Source organism: Carcharodon carcharias, chromosome 9, assembly GCF_017639515.1.
Source record: "Carcharodon carcharias isolate sCarCar2 chromosome 9, sCarCar2.pri, whole genome shotgun sequence".
NCBI lineage: Eukaryota > Metazoa > Chordata > Chondrichthyes > Lamniformes > Lamnidae > Carcharodon > Carcharodon carcharias.
In genome coordinates, this window is record NC_054475.1 from 70,627,220 (window position 1) to 70,652,898 (window position 25,679).

The 25,679-nt window shown below is 48.9% G+C and overlaps 1 protein-coding gene across 1 annotated transcript in view; it reads left to right on the forward strand.

Annotated features, from left to right (window-relative positions):
• LOC121282430 (voltage-dependent L-type calcium channel subunit alpha-1S-like) overlaps positions 1–25,679 on the forward strand; it is a 746,261-nt gene that overhangs the window by 567,867 nt on the left and 152,715 nt on the right. Inside the window, exons 27-29 of the mRNA XM_041196142.1 lie at positions 8,414–8,524; positions 11,951–12,034; positions 13,818–13,874. Of these exons, the coding sequence (XP_041052076.1) occupies positions 8,414–8,524; positions 11,951–12,034; positions 13,818–13,874 (252 nt within the window). The remainder of the gene's footprint in view (positions 1–8,413; positions 8,525–11,950; positions 12,035–13,817; positions 13,875–25,679) is intronic.

Consider the following 25,679-nt stretch of genomic DNA (forward strand, 5'->3'; position numbering starts at 1 on the left):
AGGGTGAGAATCGGGGTGAGGGTGAGATTTAGGGTGAGTGGGTGAGGGTCAGGTGAGTGTGTGGGCGAGGGTCAGGTTTGAGGGTTGAGGGCAAGAGCCAGGGTTGAGGGTGAGAGTCTGCGTAACAGGGTGAGGGTTGGGTTTGAGTGTGAGGGTTGAGGTTGAAAGATAGGGGAAGGGTGAGGGTGAGATTCGGGTTTAAGGGTGAGGGTTAGGGTGAGGTTGACATTTGGGGTGAGAGTCGGGGCTGAGAGTGAGAGTGGGGCAGTGAGGCTGACAGTCGGGGTGAGGGTGATAGTCGGGACGTGGGTGAGGGATGGCAGGAAGGGTGAGGGTCGGCAGGAGGTCAGCTGGGAGGGGTGAGTTGCGGTGAGGGTTGAGGTGAGGACAAGAATCAGGTTTGAGGGTGAGAGTGGCGGTTGAGGGTGAGAGTGGCAGTTGAGGGTGAGAGTGGCGGTTGAGGGTGAGAGTGGCAGTTGAGGGTGAGAGTGGCGGTTGAGGGTGAGAGTGGCAGTTGAGGGTAAGTGTCTGGGTGAGGGCTGGGCTGAGGGTGAGAGTTGGAGGTTTAGGGGATGCTGAGAGTTGGGGTTGAGAGTGAGTGACGGGCTGAGGGTGAGAGTCAGGGTGAGGGTGAGAGTCGGGGCTGAGAGTGAGAGCTGGAATGAGGATGAGAGTCGGGGGAGGGGGAGAGTGAGGGCAAGAGTTGGGTTTGAGATTGACAGTCAGTGAGGGGGGTGAGTGTCGGTGGGGAGTGTGAGAGTCGGGGCTGAGGGTGAGAGTTGCCGTGAGTGGGTGAGGATCGGGGTGAGTGTGTGAGGGTGAGGGTCAGGTTTGAGGGTGAGGGTTGAGGGTGAGAGACCTGGTGAGGGTGAGTTGCAGTGAGGGTTGGAGTGAGGGTGAGGGTCGAGGAGAGGGCGAGAGTCGAGGGGAGGGCAAGGGTCAGGGAGGGCAAGAGTTGGGGGGAGGGTGAGAGTCGGGGTGAGTGGGTGAGGGTTGAGGGTCGAAGTGAAGGTGAGAGTTGGGGTGAGGGTGAGAGTCGGGGCTGACAGTGAGGGTGAGGCAGTGTGGCTGAGAGTTGAGGTGGGAACAACATTCAAGGTGAGGGTGAGAATCAGGTTTGAGGGTGTGAGTGACGGTTGAGGGTGTGAGTGACGGTTGAGGGTGAGAGTGACGGTTGAGGGTGAGAGTGACGGTTGAGGGTGAGAGTGGCGGTTGAGGGTGAGAGTCGGGGTGAGGGCTGGGCTGAGGGTGAGGTTCAGGGCTGAGGGTGAGAGCTGGGAAGAGGGTAAGAGCTGGGTGAGGGGGAGAGTGGGAGGGTGAGGGCGAGAGCTGGGTTTGAGAGTGACAGTTGGGGTTGAGGGTGAAAGTTGGTGCTGAGGGTTGGGCTGAGTGGGTGAGGGTCAGGTTTGAGGGTGAGAGTCAGGGAGGGTGAGAGTGAGAATGGAAGGGTGGGGACGAGAGTCGGGGTTGATGGTGAGAGTCTGTGTGACTGGGTGTTGGCGAGGGTCGGGGTTGAAGGTGAGAGACGGTGAGGGTGAGATTCGGGGGTGAGGGTCAGGGTGAGGTTGAGATTTGGGGTGAGGGTGAAAGTCAGGAGTGAGAGTGGGGCAACAAGCCTGAGAGTCGGGGTGGGAGAGAGAGTTGGGGTGAGGGCGAGGGTCGGGGTGTGAGTGAGAGTCGGGGCTGATGGTGAGAGTCGTGGCTGAGGGTGAGAGTCGGTGTGAGTGGGTAAGGATCGGGGTGAGTGTATGAGGGTGAGGGTCGGGTTTGAGGGTGAGGGTTGAGGGTGAAAGATGGGATAGTATGTGGGTTGGGGTGAAGGTGAGAGCTGGGTGAGGGTGAGTCGAGATGAGGGCGAGAGTTGCGGGGGAGGGCGAGAGCCGTGGGGGTTGGGTGGGGAGGGCGAGAGCCGGCGGGGAGGGCGAGAATCGGGTGAGTGCTTGAGGGTCAGGGTGAGTGGCTGAGGGTGAGGGTTAGAGTGAAGGTGAGAGCCGGGGTGAGGTTGAGAGTAGGGGCTGATGGTGAGAGTGGGGCAGCAAGGCTGAGAGTTGGGATTGGAGTGAAATGCGGGGTGAGGGTGAGTTGCGGTGAGGGTGAGGGTTGAGGTGAGGACAAGAATCAGGTTTGAGGGTGAGTGTGGCGGCTGAGGGTGAGAGCTGGGGTGAGGGTGAGAGTTGAAGGGGGAGAGTGGGAGGGTGAGGGCGTGAGTTGGGTTTGAGAGTGACAGTTGGGGTTGAGGGTGAGAGCTGTTGAGGAGGTAAAGATTCGGTGCTGAGGGTGAGAGTTGGGGTGAGTGTGTGAGGATGAGGGTCGGGTTTGAGGGTGAGGGTTAAGGGTGAGAGACGGGGTAGTGTGTGAGTTGGGGTGAAGGTGAGTTGCAGTGAGGGTCGGGGTGAGGGTTGGAGTGAGGATGAGGGTCGAAGTGAGGATGAGGGTCGATGTGAGGGTGAGAGTCGGGAACGAGGGTGAGATTCTGGGTGACTGGGTGTGGGTGAAGGTCGGGTTTGAGGGTGAGGGTTGAGGGTGAGAGATAGGGTGAGGGTGAGATTTGGGGTTGAAGGTGAGGGTTGGGTTGAGAGTCGAGGTGAGAGTAAGGGTGAGATTAGGGGAGAGGTTGAGATTCGGGGTGAGGATGAGAGTCAGGGTGAGAGCTGCGGGGAGGGTGCGAGTCGGGGGTTGAGTGTGAGAGTCGGGGCAAATGTGAGAATTGGGGGTTGAGGGTGAGAATGAGAGGGGCCAGGGAGGGTGACAGACAGAGTGAGATTTAGAGTCGGGGGCTGGCAGCCCAGGGTGCGAGCGGGGGAAGAGGATGAAAGTTGGGACGAAGTTGGCAGTGAGGCTGACAGTCTGGGAGTTTGGTGACAGTGAGAGTCGGGACGAGGATGAGTCAAAGAATCGGAGTGAGGTTGAGAGTCAGGGATCGGGTGTGGTTTGGAGTGACCGTGAGAGTAGAGTCGGGCGAAGGATGAGAGTCGGGCTGAGGATGAGGGTGAGGGTCAGGGTGAGAGCTGGGGTTGAGGGTGAGAGTCGGGGTGAGTGTGAGAGTTGGAGGGGGAGGTTGAGAGTTGGGGTGAGGGTGAGAATTGGAAGGGGAGGGTGAGGATCGGGGTGAGGGTGAGACGTGAGTGAGGGTGAGAGTCAGGGGAAGGGTGAAGGTGAGAGTCAGGGGGAAGGCAAGGGTGAGAATCGGGCTGAGGGTAAGAGTCTCATAGACTCATAGATGTTTACACACAGAAGGAGGCCATTTGCCCACAGAGTCCGTGCTGGTCGACAAAGATCTGACTACACTAATCCCATTTTTCAGTGCTTGGCCCATAGCCCTGGAGGCTATGGCAATGCAAGTGGATATCTAAATACTTCTTAAATGTTACAAGAGTTTCTGACTCAACCACCCTTTTAGCCATGGAGCTCCAGATTCCTACCACCCTCTGGGTGAAAAAAATTCTCCTCAACTCCCCTCTTAGCCTTCTACCTCTTACTTTAAATCTACGCATCCTTGTTATTGACCCCTCTACTAATGGAAAATGTACCTTCTTATCCACCCTATTTATGCCCCTCATAATCTTATACACTTCTATCAGATCCCCTCTCAACCTTCAGAGCACAGGCCTGAGGGTGTCAAACAGACTCGAAACGTTAACTCCACAGATGCTGTCAGACCTGCTGAGTTTTTCCAGCATTTTTTGTTTTTGTTTCAGATTTCCAGCATCCGCAGTATTTTGCTTTTACCCCTCCAAGGAAAACAACCCCAGCCTATCCAATCTTTCCTCATGGCTCAGACCCTCCAGCCCAGGCAGCATCCTGGTAAATCTCCTCTGCACCCTCTCCAGTACAATTACATCCTTCCTATAATGTGGTGACCAGAACTGCACGCGGTACTCCAGTTGTGGCCTGACCAGTGTTTTATACAGTTCCAGCATAACCTCCCTGCTCTTGAATTCTATGTCTTGGCTAATAAAGGCAAGTATGCCTTCTTAACCATCTTATCTACCCACCCTGCTAACTTCAGGGATCTGTGGATATGCATACCAAGGTCCCTCTGATCTTCAGTACTTTCCAGGGACCTGCCATTAATAGTGTGATCTCTTGCCTTGTTAGCCCTCCTCAGGTGCATTACCTCACACTTTTCTGGGTTGAATTCCATTTACCACTGCTCTGCCCACCTGATCAGTCCATTGACATCCCCCTGCAGTTTACAGCTATCCTCCTCACTATTTACCACCCTACCAATTTTCGTGTCATCCACAATCTTCTTGATCATACCCCCTATGTTTAGGTCCAAATCATTTATGTTACACCACAAACAGCAAGGGCCTCAGCACCGAGTCCTTCGGAACCCCACTGGAAACAGACTTCCAGTCACAGAAACATTCCTCTACCATCATCCTCTGAGCCAATTTTGGATCCAATGTGCCACTTTGCCTTGGATCCCATTGGCTCTTACTTTCTTGACCAGTCTGTCATTAGGGATCTTATCAAAAACCTTGCTAAAGTCTATGTAGACCACATCAAATACATTACTCTCATCAACACTCCTGGTCCTCCCCAAAAAATTCAATCAAATTTGTCGAACAAATTTATCCCTTAACAAATCCAAGCTGACTATCCTTGATTAATCTGTGTCTCTCCAAGTGCAGCACCAGGCATACCAAAAATGAGGTGTCAACCTGGTGAAGCTACAACATAGGACTAGTTGCGTGCCAAACAGCATAAGCAGCAAGACAGAGCTAAGCAATCCCATAACCAATGGATCAAATCTGAGCTCTGCAATCATGCCACATCCAGTCATGAATGGTGGTGGACAATTCAACAACCCACTGGAGGAGGCGTCTCCAGAAATGTCCCCATCCTCAATGATGGCAGAGCCCAATACAAAGGATAAGGCTGAAGCATTTGCTACAATATTCAGTCAGAAGTGCGGAGGTCTCCAGCATCACAGATGCCAGTCTTCAGCCAATTCGATTCACTCCATGTGATATCGAAGGCACTGGATACTGCAAAGGCTATGGGCCCTGACAATATTCTGGAAATAGTACACAAAAAGCAGGACAAATCCAATGTGGCCAATTACCATCCCATCAGTCTACTCTCGATCATCAGTGAAGTAACGGAAGGGGTCATCAATAGTGCTATCAAGCGGCACTTGCCTCACAGTAACCAGCTCATTGATGCCCAGTTTGGGTTCTGCCAGGGCCACTCAGCTCCTGACCTCACTGCATCCTTGGTTCAAACATGGACAAAAGAGCTGAACTCCCGAAGTGAGGTGAAAGTGACTGCCCTTGACATCGAGGCCACGTTTTCGAGTGTGGCATCAAGGAGCCTAAGCAAAACTGAAGTCAATGGGAATCAGGGGGAAAACTCTCTGCTGATTGCAGTCATACCTAGCACAAAGGAGGATGGTTGTGGTTGTTGGAGGTCAGTCATCTCAGCTCCAGGACATCACTGCAGGAGTTCCTCAGGGTAGTGTCCTAGGCCCAACCATCTTCAGCGGCTTCATCAATGACCTTCCTTCCATCATAAGTTGAGAACCAGGGATGTTTGTTGATGATTGCACAATGCTCAGCACTATTCGCGATGCTGAAGCAGTCCACATCGAAATGCAACAAGTCCTGGACAATATCCAGGCTTGGGTTGACAAGTGGCAAGTAACATTCGCACCACACAAGTGTCAGGCAGTGACCACCTTCAACAAGAGACAATCCAACCATTGATGTTCAATGGCATTACCATCACTGAATCCCTCACTATCAACATCCTGGGGATGTTGACCAGAAACTGAACTGGACTAACCATATAAGTACTGTGGCTACAAGAGCAGGTCAAAGACTGGGAATCCTGTGATGAGTAACTCACCTCCTGACTCCCCAAAGCCTGTCCACCATCTACAAGGCACAAGTCAGGAGTGTGGTGGAGTAGTCTCCTCTTGCCTGGAAGAGTACAGCTCCAACAGCACTCAAGAAGTTTGACATGATCCAGGACAAAGCAGCCCACTTGATTGGCACCACATCCACAAATGTTCACTCCCTCCACCACCAACACACATTGGCAGCATTGTTTACCATCTACAAGATGCACTGCACCAAGGCTCCTTCGACAGCACTTTCCAAACCTATGACCACTACCATCTAGAAAGACAAGGGCAGCAGACACATGGGAATACCACCACCTGGAAGTTCCCCTCCAACTCACCACCCTGACTTGGAAATATATCGGCCATTCCTTCACTGGGTCAAAATCCTGGAACTCCCTTTCTAACAGCACTGTGGGTGTACCTACACTATATGGACTGCAGCAGTTCAAGAAGGCAGCTCACCACAACCTTCTCAAGGGTGACTAGGGATGGTCAATAAATGCTCGCCCTGCCAGCGAAGCCCACATCCTGTGAATTAATTAAAAAAAAAATTCTGTTCCTCAGAATTCTTTCTCGTAACTGCCCCACCACCGAGGTTAGACTGACTGGCGTGTAATTTCCTGGTCTATCCCATCTTCCTTTTTTTAATGGGACAACCTTAGCAGTCCTCTAGTCCTCTGGCCACCTGTGGTCAGGGAGGATTTGAAAACCACTGCCACGGCCCCTAATATCTCTTGCATTGCCTCCCTCAACAGCCTGGGATACATCCCATCCAGGCCTGCAGATTTAACCGCTTTTAAGACCGCTAAACCTGCTAGTATCTCCTCTCTCTCTATGTTAATTTCCTCTAATATCTCATAGTCCTCCTCAACCCTGATGTCTATACCTGCTGCCTCCTTTTCCATTGTGAAGACCGAGTCAAAGTATTCATTGAGGACTTCCGTGTTCATACACAGATTACCTCTATGGTCCTTAATTGGCCCTATTCTTTCCTTAGTTATTCTCTTGCTCTTTATATATTTAAAAAAAACCCTCTGGCTTTTCCTTTTTTGTACCCACCAATGCTTTCTCATGCACTCTCTTAGCTTTCCTAAATTCCTTTTTAAGATCCCCCCCTGCAATTTTTATACTCCTCCAGGGACTCTGCCGTATTCAGCCCTCGGTATCTGCCATTAACTTCTCTTTTTTTTCTTAATCCTAACCTTTATGCCCCTTTGTCAGCGTGTTTGCCCTATTTTGTGTTTTTTACTTATGCCCATATGGCCTCAGTGATGATCCTTCCAGGATATCATCCCTCCTCACTGCCGTAATTGATTCCTTGATCAATATTGAGAAGTCCCTTCTATCCCCCTTTCTACCTCATCTGAATACCCTAAAACAAGGAATGTTGAGCTTCCAATCCTGCCCTTCTTTTAGCCAAGTCTCAGTCATAGCTATGATATCATACTCCCAAGTCCCTATCTGTGCCATCAGCTCGTCTGTAGTATTCCTCAAGCACCTTGCATTAAAATGTATTCCATTTGGCCTTTCTAAACTCTCTTCTTTCTTATATAGCTTATGTTTCCTCTGCCTTCCAGTCTCACTTATTAGCATTTTAACTTCTAATTCCATCTCAGCTTCTCTTCCCTCTGAACTACTTTTCAGGATCCCATCCCCCTGCCAATTTAGTTTAAATCTGCCCCGACAGCATTAGCAAACCTCCCCGCGAGGATATTGGTCCCGTTCCTGTTCAGATGTAACCCGTCCAACTTGTACAGGTCCCACCTCCCCCAGAAATGGTCCCAATGCCCCAGGAATCTAAAGCCCTCCCTCTTGCACCATCTCTCCAGCCATGCATTCATCTGATCTATCCTACTGTTCGTATACTCACTGCTGTGTGGCACCAGGAGTAATCTGGAGATTACTAGCTTTGAAGTTCAGCTTTTCAATTTCCTACTTAACTCCCTAAAGTCTGCTGCAGGACCTCATTTCTCTTTCTTTCTATGTCATAGGTCCCAACATGGACCACGACCTCTGGCTGTTCACCCTTCCCCTTCAGAATGCAGCTGTTCCATGACATCCTTGACCCTGGCATCCGGGAGGCAACATACCACCCTGGAGTCATGTCTACAGCTGCAGAAGCACCTGTCTCCTCCCCTCACTAACAAATCCCCTACCACTATTGCCCTTCCACAATTCACCCCCCCCCCCCACCACCACCCCCCCCCCCACCTCCATCTGAGCAGCTGGACCACCCACAGTGCCATTGCCTTATCTGGGCTAGAGTGAGGGTGAGAGTCAGGGGTTGAGAGTGAGAGTCAGGGTGAGAATGGGGCAGATGGTGAAAGTTGGGATGAGATTGGGGGGTGAGGGTGTCAGCCTGGGATTTTGGTGAGGGTGGGGGTGAGGGTCAGAGTCAGGAATTAAGGATATTAGTGAACCAGATGGGTTTTTACAACAATCGACAATGGTTTCATGGTCAGCATCAGACTTCTAATTCTGGGTGAAGGTGGGCTTGGGGGTTAGGGTCAATGTGGGTGTTGTGAGTTGTGATACCTGAACTCACTGTGTCTCTCTCCACAGCACTATGAACAGTCGGAGGAGATGAACCAGTTATCGGACATGTTCAATGTGGTTTTCACTGGGCTCTTTGCACTGGAAATGGTTTTTAAACTCTGTGCTTTCAAAGCTAAAGTAAGTATGAGTCCGACTGAAGTGAATAGTTGGAGTCCAGGCACACAGAGCACTTTGTGGCAGTTACCGTGACAATGCCCGTTACTACAATTCCGGTTACCATGGGAATGCCACTTACCCTGGCAATGCTGATTACCATGGTGAAGCCAGTTACCCTAGCATTGCCAGACCCTGAGCTGAGGCTTGGTGACATTCTAACTGCTTAATGTCATTTCCTACTCAGTCACCTAATCACACTGCAACCAATCGGAGACAGAATACAGGGTATTAGAACCCAACTCCTTTCAGTGATTGGATGCTGGGTAGTACCCTCTTGGGATGATACTCTGGCATGTGCCTGTTAATGGTGCTTATGCTGCTGCTTCAATACCATTAAAGGGGCAGAGCACTGTGATCCCTTATAAAGGAGCAGAGCGCTGTGACCTCTCTTAAAGGAGCAGAATGCTGTGACCTCTCTAAAACGTGCAGAGCGCTGTGACATCTTTTAAAGGAGCAGAGCACTGTGTCCTCTCCTAAAGGAGCAGAGCACTATGACCTCTCTTAAAGTAGCAGAGCACTGTGACCTCTCCTAAAGAAGCAGAGCGCTGTGACCTCTCTTATAGCCTGAAGCGAAAAACAGCAGTGAAGTGACTGAGATGTTGATGGTGGTGGGGCCTCCTGTCAGGGATAAGGGGGCCTGCTTTGAATGCTGCTGCTGTAAAATGTGGTTTCTCTCTTTTATGTCTGCTCAGAGGTGACCTGTAATTGGGTGAGTAATAGACTGTGTCTCACTGTTACCCTTTCACTCTCACATGGTTCACTGTTACCCTATCAATCTCAGCATGGTCACTATTACCTTCTCACTCTCACATCGGTCACTGTTACCCTCTCACTCTCACCGCTCACTGTTACCCTCTCACTCTCATATCATTCACTGTTACCCTCTCGCTCTCATATCGGTCACTGTTACCCTCTCACTCTCACATCAGTCACTGTTACCCTCTCGCTCTCATATCAGTCACTGTTACCCTCTTGTTCTCATTTCGATATCACTGTTACCCTCTCACTCTCACAGTGGTCACTATTACTCTCTCACTCTCACATCGTTCACTGTTACCCTCTCTCACATCGGTCACTCTTACCCTCTCACTCTCAATTTGGTCACTGGTACTCTCTCATTCTCAGTGGTCACCCTCACCCTCTCACTCTCACATCGGTCACTGTTACCCTCTCGCTCTCACATCAGTTACTGTTACCCTCTCGCTCTCATATTGGTCACTGTTACCCTCTTGCTCTCATTTCAATATCACTGTTCCCTCTCACTCTCACAGTGGTCACTATTACCCTCTTACTCTCACATTGGTCACTGTTACCCTCTCTCTCTCTGACAGTGGTCACTATTACTCTCTCACTCTCACATTGTTCACTGTTACCCTCTCATTCTCACATTAGTCACTCTTACCCTCTCACTCTCACATTGGTCACTGTTACACTCCACCTCTCACATCAGTCATTGTTACCCTCTCACTCTCACATTGGTCACTGTTGCACTCTCACTCTCACATTGGTCACTGTTGCCCTCTCACTCTCATATTGGCCATTGTTACCATCTCAGTCTCACATCGGTCACTGTTACCCACTCACTGTGGGTAATAATGTCCACTGTTACCCTTTCACTCCCACATCTGTCACTGTTACCCTCTCCCTCTCTCATTGGTCACTGTTACCCCGTCTCTCTCTCAGTGGTCCCTGTTACCCTCTCAATCTCACATCGGTCACTGTTACCCTTTCTCTCTCACATCACTCACTGTTACCCTCTCACATCAGTCATTGTTACCCTGTCACTCCCACATCGGTCACTATTACTCTTTCGCTCTCACAGTGGTCACTCTTACCCTCTCACTGTCTCATCGGTCACTGTTACCCTCTCTCTCTCACATCAGTCACTGTTACCCTCTCACTCTCACATCGGTCACTCTTACCCTCTCACTGTCTCATCAATCACTGTTACCCCCTCACTCTCTCAGTGGCCACTGTCACCCTCTCACTCTCACATCTGTCACTGTCGACCTCCCACTCTCGCATCAGTCATTATTACCCCCTCTCACTCTCATACTGGTCACTGCTACCCTCTCACTCTCACCTGGTCACTGTTGCCCCCTCACTCTCTCAGTGTTCCCTGTTGCCCTCTTACACTCAAATCGGCCACTGTTACCCTCTCACTCTCACATCAGTCATTGTTACCCTCTCACATCAATCATTGTTACCCCCTCTCTCTCTGTCTCCCACACTGCTCAGTCTTGTTTACTCAGGCTGCCAAGTTGCCACCTGATCGTCCAAAGTCCCTGCTGGAAATAGCTGCTGACAATCTCTATTCTCATTTGTATAGTTTGCTTCAGTTGTCTCAGAACTTTTTCATTCGCCCATGTTTTTTTCTAATAGTCTCCTCTGATGACCCACTTGGTGTAGTTCCCTGATCGCAACACCCCCTCAGTGGTTTCCTGTAATTTGCGATTGGGTTTCTAATCATCCTGGGATGAACTCTGATGCAGGTTTGGCATTTGATTCAGTGAGTTGGGTCAAATTTGGCTGTTCAAGGACTGCTCAAGGATTCTGAGATGGAAAATGGATGCTGTGTGTTCAGTAGTTGCCAGGGGTGTTAGACTGGATCCCATAGATTCAAGGATCCATGCTGATAATCAGAAATTCTATGTATTTCTGAGGAGTCCGTGTATCCCAGAGATTCAGTGAATCCAGAGAGAGAGAGCTAATTGGATCTCAGAGATTCTGTGAATTTTAAGATTTGTTGGTTTGCAGTGGGGAGCCACTCTAGTCCAGCGATTCAAAGGATCCACATGCAGGATTAATAAATCACAGAGTAGGTCAGTGCATCCTGTAGATTCAGCTGATCTTAGAAGAGATCACTGGATCCCAGAGCAGGACAATCTTCAGTGACTCCAAAGGGCATTGAACAGAGGTTTGGTGGATCCCAGAGGGGACCACTGCTCCTTCATTGCAAAGCCTGACCAATTGGTGTAGCCATGGTGGAAGTGGATCAGACTATTAGAGCATTGAATTGGTTCATGTGTTACTCTGCACACATGTCCACGTCTGAGGCAGGGCCATGGACCGTCCAGAAAGTTTCTAACCCTCTCTTTATTTATATACCTAGTGTTGGGTCCCAAACTGCTTAACCTCCTACAAGCCCTTTAGCCCTCTGCTGCCCTCCACTCCCTCTCTCTCCCTGCTCCTCTTCCCCTCTCTTTTTCTCTCTTTCCCCCTCCCTCTACCCCTCTCCTCTCTTTCCCTGTCACTCTCTTACTATTTCCCTTTCACCCTTCCCCTTTTCCTTCTCTCTCTCTCCCCCTTCTCACTCCTTTCTCCCCTCTCCTCTCCTGTCCTCCCTCTCTCTCAATTTCTCACACTCACTCTGTTGACTCTGTTTAGGGTTATTTTGGAGATCCCTGGAATGTGTTTGACTTCCTGATTGTCATTGGAAGTATCATCGATGTTATCCTCAGTGAGGTCAATGTAAGTACAATGGTCTGTTTACTAAAATCCTATAGCAATGAGATGGGAATGTAGGAGAAATGGCCTGCGTCCTGCTGAAATTGCACTGCAGTGTAACTCAGTGTGTTGCTGGTTTGTGTGCTTGGCCTTACTGTCATTAGATGTGTAGAAGTGAATGAACAATAAAGGAGTTTTCTGTTAAATATAAATGTACCTGGAAACAGCCTTGATGGGTGGTCTAGCTGCTCGATTTCAGCTCTGATCTCTAATCAGTTCCCTTTGCCTTTTTCTTCCCTCTGTTTCATTTTTTTTTCAGTCTCTCTGGACATTCCCATATTGTACGCCCTCAGCCTCAGCCTGATTTGGGTGAGGGCCCTGAGCCCAAAACAGTGAGGGCCCTGAGCCCAAAACAGTGAGGGTCCTGAGCTCAAAACAGTGAGGGTCCTGAGCCCGAGTCCTGACCCCAACTCCACAGGATGGGGTCCAAGGACTATGGACTTGCAGTACCTAGTGAGATGTTGCTGGCTTCCCCAGATAGTATGTGTGTGCTTGTAGATTAGAGGATTGATTGAAGACTAGGGACTCAATGATTCTCTGTTGTAAACTGGAGGCGACAGAATGCCAGCTCCTTGATTCTGATGTGGAATGTGTGAAAAGTAAACCTTATATGCGCTTTGCTTTGTCTCATTTTGTTTGACTGAGATGGAAGAATAGAGTTTTATCCAAAGGCTCACTACTTTCTCAAATAACCTAATCATTCAATATAGATGAAGGGCCTGACCATTCCGTCTATGTTGGCATTAGCTGGTGTGAGCTGCTTTGAGCTAGTGTGTGCTGGTATGAGCCAGTCTGGCCTGGTGTGAGCAAGTGTTGGCTGGTGAGAGCTTTTATTTGGGCTGCTGTGAACTGGTTTGGGCTGGTCTGTGCTCATGTGGGATGGCCCGTACTGATGTGCGCTGGCTTGGGCTGGTCTGTGCTTATGTGAGATGGTCTGTACTGGTGTGAGCTGGTTTGGGATGGTTTGGGTTGGTGTGGGATGGTGTCACTGCTATGGGCTTGTTTGGGCTATTCCACTGTGCTTTTGCATGTGTTAGTGAAAGTGCTGATTGATTGAACCTGTAGCCATGGACACAGCTTACTGCCTGGGATGTCTCCCATTGGCCATAACTACTTCTTGGCTCCCCAACCCCTGGGGGTCAACTGTAAGTACTGTCCAAGGTCAACAAGTTAGCAGTGGGTGGCAGAGGGAAGGATGGTGGGTTTGGGACAATCCTCACTGGCCACTGGAACACTGTTGGATCACACTACTCAGTAAGAGTTCAATGTGGCCACACGCACTGTAAAAGGGGTTCTGCAGTATCCACTGTAGGTGTAGCACAGGGACCCTGGTGTAAAAGTCCAGTATGCCCACAATGAGCCCTACCTTATCCAATCCCTGAGCCATCTGTGAGTATTGGACACCCCAGCAATGTGGCCTGTTGCATGTGTGTGAGCGTGCGTGCGCGCGTGGTGCGCGTGTGTGTGTACAGATTGGTGTTATTGAGTGAATATGTGGGTATATAAGGGCTTGTTCTGTACTTGCTTTCTTTCTTTACCCATCTCTCTATTTCTATCTCCATCTCTCCCTCTGAGTCTCCCTCTTTCCCTTTGTCTATGTATTTCTTTCTTTGTTTTTCTCTGTCCCTCCCTTTCATTCTCTCTCTTTGCCCTTCTCTCTTTCTCTCTCAGTTCCCTAGTCTCTCTCTCTTTCTCTCCCTCTCACTCTCACTCATGCTCTCTGCTCACTTCTTCATTCCTTTGACAGACAGCTCTTGCTTCCAGTGGGGGCCTCTACTGCCTGAGCTCTGGATGCGACTCCAGTGTAAATATCTGGCTGCATGTGGGCTTGGGTGTGTGCAGTGCTGTGGTTCAGATTTCCTTCCTTTTGGAGTGTGGAGTTCACAATAAATCTCTTATCATGTAGTGTGGTATAATCAACTATCAAATCAGATACAAACACTCAAAGAAGCAAACACGTTGAGTTAATAGCCTGTCCTGTGGGGGCTGGGCCCAGACACAGATTGATCCCTCTTGCTGATGTTCAAAGCCTCTTCAAGGAGTTAATGATTCTGCAGAAAGCTGTAACAAGGCCTGGGCCCAGCAGTTTTCAGCCTCTGGCTAGGCCTGAGAGACACCTAGGCGGTCAAACCCCGATTGACTAAGAAGTAGGATCACAGTGCACCAAAGAATGTCAGCATCATGGCTCAAACTACAAAACCTTAGAGCTGGAAGTAAGCACAGAAATCGCCCCACCCCGCGCCCCCCCCCCCCCCCCTCCCCCCACCATCTGTATCTGGCTGCATGTGAACCCAGTCATGTTTCACCCAGAGGGACAGAGAGTTCATTGTGATGTCTCAGTATGCTTGACCATGCTGAGGCCTAGAGCAGCCAATGTGGCTGGTTTGTGAGTAACCTGGCACATCTGACTACTATACTGGGTGAGCTTGTGTTCAGATTGCACAAACCTACTCCACCGCTAAGTCTGCCTCAATTCCCCAATTGTACATTGCACTGTGTTAGTCTGGGAGGGGGATCAGAATCCAAAATGTTCTATCGTGAACTTTACATGTGCCCCAAGATCCACTTAACTTCCTCAATTTGCTTCTTTGAGCAGTGCAGCCCCTAACCAACTCATTGTGGATGGAAATAGATGTGATAATGTTGGTTTTCTCAGTGGATTAAACATTTACTGACGTTGAACCCCAGCTCTGGCTGGTGGAGGAATAACGGTCTGAAGAATATCTTTTTCAGTCACTCATTAACATGGTCTGTGAGCCCACTAACTGGGCCTTGGCTTCACACGGTCTCCCTTGTACCTCTCGCACTAACTCAAACTGCTCCGACGCATCAAGTCCTTGCCATTTTTTTGCCCAGCTCCACTGCACTCCCAAGTCACCACATGCATGAATTTTGGTTCCCCAGATTTCTGGCTCAATTGCCTGTTTATCCCCATATTGGGTGCTACTAGCCCTGATTGAGAATAAACACTTGTACAGCAGCTTTCATATCACAAAATTAATTTCTTGATGTACTCCACGGAGACATAATCAAGAAAGTGAACGCTGGACCATATGTTAGGCAGGTGACCTAAAGCTAGGTCAAAGAGATAGATTTTAGAGGCAGCTTTGAGGAGAGAGAGGTAAAGAAGTTTAGGAAGGGAATTCCAGAGCTTTGGCCCTTACCAGGTGAAGACGCAGCCACCAACGGTGGATAAATAAAAAGCAGTTGCTCTGGAGGCCGGAATTAGAGGAGCGCAGATATCCCAGAGAGTTGTGGAGCTGGATGGATTACAGAGATAAGGAGGGGAGAGGACATGGAGGGATTTGAGACCAAGAGTGAGAATTTTAAAATTCCTTTCTTTTGTATTCGCTTAAGAGGTATGGGTGTCACTGGCTAAGCCAGCATTTATTGCCCATCCTTAATTACCCTTGAGAAGATGCTGATGATAAAAACAAAAAATTGCGGATGCTGGAAATCCAAAACAAAAACAGAATTACCTGGAAAACTCAGCAGGTCTGGCAGCATCGGCAGAGAAGAAAAGGGTTGACGTTTCAAGTCCTCATGACCCTTCAGCAGAACTGAGTGAATCTAAGGAGAGGGGTGAAATATAAGCTGGTTTAAGGTGGGGGGTGGAGGGAGAGAAGTTGGGGGGGCTGGGGTGGTTGTAGGGACAAGCAAGCAGTGATAGGAGCAGATAATCAAAAGATGTCACAGACAAAAGAACAAAAGAACACATAGGTGTTGATTTTGGTGATATTATCTAAACGAATGTGCTAATTAAGAATGGATGGTAGGGCACTCAAGGTATAGCTCTAGTGGGGGTGGGGTGGAAAGGCTAGCAGGGCATAAAAGATTTAAAAAATAATGGAAATAGGTGGGAAAAGAAAAATCTTTATAAATTATTGGACAAAACAAAAGGAAGGGGGAAGAAACAGAAAGGGGGTGGGGATGGAGGAGGGAGTTCAAGATCTAAAGTTGTTGAATTCAATATTCAGTCCAGAAGGCTGTAAAGTGCCTAGTCGGAAGATGAGGTGCTGTTCCTCCAGTTTGCGTTGGGCTTCACTGGAACAATGCAGCAAACCAAGGACAGACATGTGGGCAAGAGAGCAAGGTGGAGTGTTAAAATGGTAAGCGACAGGAAGGTTTGGGACATTCTTGCGGTCAGACCGCAGGTGATCTGCAAAGCAGTCGCCCAGTTTGCGTTTGGTCTCTCCAATGTAGAAGAGACCGCATTGGGAGCAACGAATGCAGTAGACTAAGTTGGGGGAAATGCAAGTGAAATGCTGCTTCACTTGAAAGGAGTGTTTGGGCCCTTGGACAGTGAGGAGAGAGGAAGTGAAGGGGCAGGTGTTGCATCTTTTGTGTGGGCATGGGGAGGTGCCATAGGTGGGGGTTGAGGAGTAGGGGGTGATGGAGGAGTGGACCAGGGTGTCCCAGAGGGAACAATTCCTACAGAATGCTGCCAAGGGGGGTGAAGGGAAGATGTGTTTGGTGGTGGTATCATGCTGGAGTTGGCGGAAATGGCGGAGGATGATCCTTTGAATGCGGAGGCTGGTGGGATGATAAGTGAGGACAAGGGGGACCCTATCATGTTTCTGGGAGGGAGGAGAAGACGTGAGGGCGGATGAGCTGCCATCTTGAACCCCTGCACCCCATGTGGTGTGGGTACACCCACAGTGGTGTTATGGAGTAGGTTCCAGCGTTTTGGCTCATTGTGGATGGAAATAGATGTGATAATGTTGGTTTTCTCAGTGCATTAAACATTTACTGATTCACTCATTAACATGGTCTGTGAGCCCACTAACTGGAACGCGAGTGAAGGAATGGCGATATGTTTCTAAGTCAGGATGGTGTGACCAGGGAAACTTCCAGGTGGTGGTGTTCCCATGTATTTGCTGCCCTTGTTCTTCTAGATGGTAGTGGTCATGGGTTTGGAATGTGCTATCTAAGGAGCCTTGGTGAGTTTCTGCAGTGCATCTTGTAGATGGTATTCACTGCTGCCACTGTGCGTCAGTGGTGGAGGGAGTAAATGTTTGTGGATGTGGTGACAATCAAGCGGGCTGCTTTGTCTTGAATGGTGTCAAGCTTCTTGAGTGCTGTTGGAGCTGCACTCATCCAGGCAAGTGGGGAGTATTCCATCACCCTCCTGATTTGTACCTTTAGATGGTGGACAGGCTTTGGGGAGTCAGGAGGTGAGTTACTCATTGCAGGATTCCTAGCCTCTGACCTGCTCTTGTAGCCACAGTATTTATGTGGCTAGTCCAGTTCAGTTCTGGTTAATGGTAACGCCTAGAATGTTGATAGTGGCTGTGTTGATCGTGATTAATTTGTTGCTTAACGTAGCCTTTGTGTGTCAGTGAGCACAGAGGTGATAAGTGGAAGGAACTTAGTGCAAAGACATGGACAGCAAAGTTTTGGATAACCTCGTGTTTACGGATAGTAAAAGGACAGCCAGGAGTGCATTTAAATAGTCAAGTCTAGAGGTGAAAAGATGAATGAGGGTTTCAGCAGCAGATGCACTAAGACAGGGACGGAGTTTGGTTGACTTTACAAAGATGAAGGTATTTGTAATAGACAAGTTAGAAGCTTAGCTCGGGGTCAAATAGAAGCAGTGACTGAGAGTGGAATGGAATTTGTGGGGGCAGGAGATGATGGCTCCCCAATGTTTAAATTGAGGCAAAGAAGTCATTGTATAGAAACATAGCAACAGGAGGAAAATTTGGTCCTTGCGTAAGTTCCATCATTCAAGGAGCTCAAGGTTTAACTATAACCAACTTCATACACTCATCTTAGCACCATATATATCCCTTATTACTTCTGGTTAACAAAAATCCATCAATCTCAGATTTAAAATTAACAATTGACCTAAGTTCAATTCACCTTTATGAGATGAGAGTTCAAACCCTCTACCACCCTTTGTCTAAAGACAACCTCACGCCTGAAAGGTCTGACTCTCATTTTTAGCCTCTGCCCCCTAATTCTAGACTCTTCAATTAGTGGAAATAGTTTCTCTCTATCGACCCTATCAGTTCCCATTAAGTAGAATGAAGATGTCGATCAAATCACCCCTTAACCTTCTCAATTCCAGGGACTGTAACCCTAATCTAGCCTCATAATCTAACCATTGGAGTCCAGGTATCATTTTGGTACATCTCATTGTACTCCCTCCAGGGCCAGTTTATCCTTCCTCAGGTGTGGTGCCCATGCTCGCAGCACCCTGGTTTCACCAGGCACTTGTATAGCTCAAACATGACTTCTACCCCCTTGTATTCTAGCCCTCAAGATATAAAGGCCGACATTCTATTAGTTATAATTATCTATAATTAGGTTATTTTCTGTACCTGCTCATGCTATTTTAATGATCTGAATACATAGACCCCCAAGTCTCTTTGGACCTCTACTGTTTCCAGCTTTTCATTATTTAGAAAGTACCTTGTTCTTCCTTTGTAAATGCAAAATAGATGACCTGACATTTGCCTACATTGTAAACCATTTGCCATAGTTTTTCCCATTCACTTAATCTATCAATATACCTTTAGGATTTTATGCTTGAATCTACACTGCTTACAATGTCACCTATCTTTGAATCATTGTAAATGGATATGTGACTTTCTAACCCATCATCTAAGTCAGTGAATAGTTGAGACCCCATGTCCCAGAATCATTGAGGACATTAGTCACACCTGTCAATTCGAGTTATCATTATCCCTTCTCTCTGATTCCTGCCTCTCAACCAATTTCCTGACCAAGTCAATCATTTACCTTCAATTCTAAGAGCTGTCAATCTCTTATGAGGGACTTTATCAAATACCTTCTGAAGTTCATATAAATAACATCTATGGACATTCTCCTGTCTATACCTTAGTCACCTCATTAAAACATCCAATCAGATTCATAAGACATGGTCTACCCTTACAAATCTATGCTACTTCTTTCTTTTATCAGCAGCAAATTTTCAGAGTGTTCAGTCATCCTATCCTTAATTATAGACTCTAGTCAATAATATTTGACTAACTGGTAAAGAATTCATTGGTTCCTACTCTCATTTTTTATTTAGAAACACTGTAATTCCTGATGCTGATCAGTCTGGCACCAGGAATGGTTGCACCTGAGTGTTCCATTTGCACTGTGTACACTTACAAATGTGCAGTTGCTCCCATGGAGGGGGGATGGGGGGGTGCCTGTCAATAAGCGTGACTGGTGACATCACTTGCTCAGCTACACTGTGAATAACAAGATGTAAATAAAATAAAATCAACGTACACCCTGTCTGCTGCCAGTCCCCTCCCACTGTCCATCTTCAGCAAAGTCCTTTACTGAGCCCTTGGCCTCCCTCCCAAGGCCTCACCCCCTTGCCTTGCTCCCTCTCCCAAACCCTCGCTCCCCACCTCACCTGAGCCCCCTCACCTGAGTCCTCGCCACCCCCCCGTCTCAAGCCCTCCCCCAGCCCATCTCTCCTAGGCCCATGCCCCCTCTCTTGGGCCCCCCCTCATTCCCAAGCCCTCACTGCCCTCTCCCAAGCCCTCATTACTCCCAGGCCCTCGCTCCCCTCATCCATATCCTTCACCCCTCCCCCAAGCCCTCACTCCCCTCTCCCTGGCCCTTGCACCCCCCTCCCTGGCCCTCACTCCTCCCTCTCTGACCCTCGCTCCACCCTCCCTGGCCCTCACTCTGCCCTCCCGGGCCCTCGCTCCCCTCTCCTGGGCCCTCTTCCACCTCCCTCATCCTGTCTCCCAAGCCCTCCCTCCACAGTGCTCTGTTTTCTGAGCTGTGGTCTATCAGGATCCACCTAACTCCCCCAGTTGTTGCAGTTTCTGCTACTCTATGAGCAACTCTTACATACCACAATATTCATCATTCCCCTCATGCCTTTATTGGTTCTCTATTCCTGGATCGTTGTAGTAGAATTAACTGAATTAGTCTTCTTTGTAGTGGTAATGTCCAGTTATTTTAGGGTGCTAAAGATTTTTAAAATTCCTAAATGTTCCTAAATTCTGAGACTGGAATTTTCTGTGCCCTTTGGCGATGGGTGTCAAGGTGGGTCTGAGCAGACAATATGGCAGAAAACCCAAAAATCAGTTTCATGACATTATGAAACCAGTTTGCAATCATCCGCTCTGCCCGTCAATGGTGGACTGTGTTTCCCATTGCCAGACATCGGGAATGCCATTTTAATACATCTGCATATGATTATAAGCCCTGCTCACTGAAATCAACCCCCCATGCTGCATCATCCAGACTGACGTGTTTCACAACAGCATAAACAAGGCCTGTACCTGGCAGGCTGCACGTCGAGGGGAACTCGGAGCTGAGGGCACAGTAACATTGTGAAATAGTCGCAGGATCACCTATTGGACTTCAAGGCTGAGGCGCCACGCATTCAGGCGAGGATGCAGGCAAGTCGCTCTTTCCTGGCTGGCTGACGGTGCAGTCCTGGAGCAAGGACTGCACTGTGGTAGTGCACAAGCACGTACGGTAGTGGGATGGAAGTGGCCACGCATTAAGGAAACCTCGTGTAAAGTGACTATTCCTCTGCAGTTGAGACAATTGAGGTGTAGCCATACTGACATGCCTCTAGTTTATCTGCCCACTCAAGCAACACAGAGGCATGAAAGTGCCACCAAGTGCTTCAGAACTTTTCACCTCTCGGGCACAGACTGCAGACTAATGAGCATTTTAATGGACTGCAGAACAGCTGGATGACTGTGCACATTGTACAATCTCTTTGTGAAAGCTGGAGCAGTCACTGGTGGAGGTGCTCACAGCCCCTTGCAATGTCATCATCCTGGTTTGGACCAGTCTCCCCCATGGTTCAAGCTAACAAGACAGCACTGCAGCGTGGGTTCGAAGAATGCCTGTGCCTGAGCTGAGAGCACAGCATGCAGTCCAGTGAGCAAAGCTACTGCCAATCGGTCGGGTGGAGTGGGGCGGTTGTGGGCGGGGTTTTGGGCAGCCATGCTGCGCACTGAACTCTGGCTATCCATGTGGTGGCCAACACTCTCCAGGATGCATTAAGGGGCCTTCACACTTAACCAAGAGGGGTTCTTAGTTCACCCAAGCTAACCCACACTTCTCTCTCCATCCTGCAAGAGGTGTATATCAGGAGTATGGAGCCTGGTGACCCAGCTGTGTGCCTCATGGCTTACAGAGAGCAGAGACGAAGGAGAAGAGAGGGATGGAGGTGCCTGTCTGCGCAGAGGGAGGAGCTGCACCTTCAGGAAGAAGGGGTGGCTGGGGCTCCCGCACATGCCTCTGAAGAACCACAGTGAGCCAGTGCTGGTCGACGCCTAGCTAGACCCAGGGTCTATAGACGGCGTTTGTCATTCCTGCAGATGACTGACGACCAGTGTCACCGAAGATTGCGCATGTCCAGGGAATTGGTCGGCCGTATCTGCCACCTGCTGCAGGATTTGGCGCCACAGGACATGGAGGACATCCACTGCCAGCGGCCGTGAAAGTGACTGCGGTGCTCAATTTCTACACCAGTGACTCCTTTCAGGACTCCACAGGTGACCTCTGGGTATCGCAAGCTTCCAAGCACAATTGCATCCATGAGGTCACAGGTGTCATCTTCACGAGGGGACACAACTCTGTGCATTTCGCCCAGGATCAGGAAAGCCAGGAAGCAAGAGCACTGGGATTTGCCCAGATCTCAGGTTTCCCAGAGAGGCAGGGACCCATCGACTGCACTCAAGTGGCGCTCGGATCTCCGTGACAACAAGTGGTCGACTAGGCCAACTGCAAGGGCTTCCACTTGCTGAATGTGCAGTTGGTGTGTGATCACCATAAACACATCCAAAGGTCTGCGCCCGGTTCCCAGGGAGTGTCCATGACTCCTGCATTCACAGTCAGTCTCAGACCTCTGACATTTCCCAGGGTCCATGGAGGCTGCAGGGTTGGCTTCCTGGGGACAAGGGCTACCCACGGAGGCTGCAGCTAATGACACCCGCGCAGCAGCCTCAGACTGCAGCAGAGAGAAAGTACAATGAGGCTCATGCTGCAACTCACACCTTGGTGGAGTAAACCATTGGGATGCTGAAAATGAGGTCCTGGTGCCTGGACTGGTCGGGTGGAGCCTTGCAATACAGTCCATAGAGGGTGTCATGCATGGTTGGCTCCAGCTGCACCCTTAACACCCTGGCATTGCAATGGGGAGAGGAGTTGGCTGAGGTGGAGATGGAGGAGTTGCATGACTCCTCTGATGAGGAGGGCTTCAGGGATGAGGGTGGTACTGTCAAGACTAGCAGGCATCAGTATGCTGGGAATGTTGCACAAAGCATAGGGAAGAGACCCTGGCAGAGACACCTGCCCTTATCTCGTGCAAGGACCAAGGTTTCACATCTGAGTGACACGAACACTGCTCATCAGAACAAGGAGCCACAGGCAGGGAGACATTCATGGGAGTTTAATGACAGTAGTGAACATTATGTACAAGTGATTAACACCCATGTCCAGGCTGTGCAGCTTGGCCTAAATAGCCAAGTGGTTATGGTACTGGGGTTGCAACCCCAAGATCAAGAGTTCAAATCTCACAATGGCAAACTGTGAAACAATGTAACTTCATCTGAAACAGATGGAAACATGTTTGTACTCGAAAGAGTTACATCTTAACCTTTCCCTTATTTTGTTAATTTAGTTTAATTGTTTTAACTCTAAAAGAGTTACATCTTAACCTTCCTAACCCAGCTGCTACATTTTGGTGCTCCCCGGACATCCACAGCAGAGGTGAAGGCAGCCTGCTGACTATTTGCCCTGTCTGTGATGACTTTGGCGGGCGTCCTCTGGAGGGGTGAGACTTGGAGGGCCCCGGTCTGCTTTCAGTGTCCTGCTATGTGGCAGTGGCACCCTCCTCGAGCTGTGGAGCTGGAGCTGCTGGGGTCACAGAAAGAGGGGATTCAATTGGGCCAGACACTCTGGGAGCCACCTGCTGATCCTCCCCTATGGTTGCTTGGGGGCCCCAGGCTGACTCCTTGAAGAAGAGGAGAAGCTGGAGTAAGAACGAGCTGCTCAGTACCCCACTCATGGTGACACTGCTGGAGACCAGCTATGGCATCAGTGATGGAGTTCAGCCCAAGCAGCAGTGCAGGAGTGATGTCTTGGACCAATATCTCCATGGTGGCCGCCATCCTGCCAGTGTTGACCTCGGTGCATTGACATATTGGCGCTATCACCTCAGACTGAAGGCGGACAGACTCCTCCATCGTGCCTTACAATCTGAGGAGTGCAACGGGCATCCCTTCCTGATGTTCCCAAGCTTGCCTTTGCAGCTCCAGCAACTGTGACGTGACTGAGTCAAGAGGCTAGTCATCTGACTCAGATTCAGCAACATTCTAGCCTCCAGCAGCCCTCCGAGTGACAGGGACCTGGTAAGTCCCTGCCGCCGCCTATTGTGGATCAGACCGTGCGATGTACTTGTTAGATTGTGATCCTGAGACTACACTAAAGATAGGTCCCAATGAGGTGTGTGTCTCTACTCTGGTCAAGGATGTGGGAGAATGCTGTGATGGTGTCATCAGATTCTTCATCTGAGGTTTCTTTGGGGCTTGAATCAAGGACCTGTGTCATGGACCCCCACGACTGCTTCCCAGATGTGCCTGCAAAAGATAGGAGAAATAATTACTGCATGGCAATGCACTGCTTAACAGGGGAAGTCACTCACAGCATTGTTGTCTGATGGATGCTGCGCTGCTGGATCCTCACTTGGTAGAGCACCGCTGACCTCAGCATCAGCACAAGAATGGTCCAGATCATCGCCGGCCAGCTGGATCACTCTGTTTTCAAATTCTGTGAAGATTTTGATTTCAGGCATTCTTCCATTGGTCTGTGACCTCTCCCTTTTGTTGTGTGCCAGCTTGTCCTACATGAATAGAGCTGGAGAGAGTATAAGCAGGACCCCTGCCAGGCCAGATGAAAAGGATGCCTGGCGTGTGTGGGTGGTGAGTGGTGCCTTGGACAGGATGAGGACACGATCTGTGGGGCAGATAAAGGTGTGTGTGTGTGTGTGAGAGTGAATGGTAATGTCCCTTGAACTGGCAGGGAATGAGAATCCTGTTCATGTGTGACGGGTTGTGAGGCTAAAGTCTTGAGGTGATGGCGGAGTGGGTGAATCAGAGGCCACCCAGCCAGCGACCTGACATACCTGGGAATGCATAATGAATGAGGCGAGAATGGGACGATATGGCGTAAAAACCCACCGTTGCAGCTGGTGGGTAAGACGTCCTTTTACCCACCCGCTACTGCACTTAGTGCAAATCTGGGACGATTCCATCCTGAGTCTTTCACATCACAAAATAACACTATCTCACTACATATATGGCTTGTATATTTCACACCACATGCAGTTTTCTCAACATTCTGATGCTATTATTCTACTTTATTATTCTAATAAAGCTATATAGTGTAAGGACATGTAAACATGTTTGCAGTTGTAAAATAGCATACAGCAAAGTGTAAACCTTGTAAGCAGCCTTTTGTTTCTACCAGGATTAACATGACTCTAATCTAGAGAGAATTCTGTGAATCTTCTTCAGCTGTTCTATAGATCTTCTGTATTTTAATAATCTTTTGCTGGCTTTGATGTTACAGGCATTAATGACATGTGCAGGAAGTGATCACGCTGTTGTTGCCCATAACCATGTTCAGACGTTTTAAACAACAGAGTGACATGCACAATTTTCCAATTTAAAGGAAAGTTTCCCTGATCAAGAGAACTTTTAAAAAATGCAGATAGGGAATCTGCAATGTTCTCACCTACTTCCTGTAAATCCCTGGGATGGAAACCACCTGGTGCTGGAAGTTTGTCACTTTTTAGTCCTGTTATTTTCTTCATTGCTCTTTTTTTATGTTGATTTTCGTGAGTCCCTGTTTCTCATTCAGTATTTGTTTCCTTGGGATGTCTGGCAGCTGACCTCTTCCTCAACAATATTGACACAAAGAAATTATTCAGCATGTTCATTATTTCCTTCTTTTCATTGACATTATCACCATTATCAGTAATCAAGGGGCCCACTTTTGCTTCTGACCCCCTCCATTAAAGTAAAAGCTTTTGTGCTGATTTTGATGCTCCTTACAAGTTTCTTATGACATTTCCTTTTCTTATGAGCATATGAACAAGGAGCAGGAGTAGGCCATTCAGCTCCTCGAGCCTGCTCCAAAATTCAATAAGATCATGGCTGATCTGATAGTAACCTGAAATCTGCATCCTGCCCTACCACCCTCTTGCTTACCAAGAATCTATCTACTTCTGCCTTAAAAATAGTCAAAGACTCTGTTTCCATCACTTTTTCAGGAAGAAAGTTCCAAAGACTCACGACCCTCTGAGGGAAAAAGTTTCACCTCACCTCTGTTTTAAAAGGGCGATCCCTTATTTTTAAACAGTGACCCCCTAGTTCTAGATTCTCCCACAAGAGGAAACATCCTCTCCACATACACCCAGTCAAGACCCCTCAAGGTCTTTTTTGTTTCAATCAAGCCGCTTCTTACTCTTCTAAACTCCAGGGGATCACAATTCAGTTAGATTTAGCTTCTGACCCCCCTCCATTAAAGTAAAAGCTTTTGTGCTGATTTTAGGACAGAGATAAGGCAGGAGTAAAAGTCTTGAACTGGGGGAAGGCAAATTTTGCAGAAA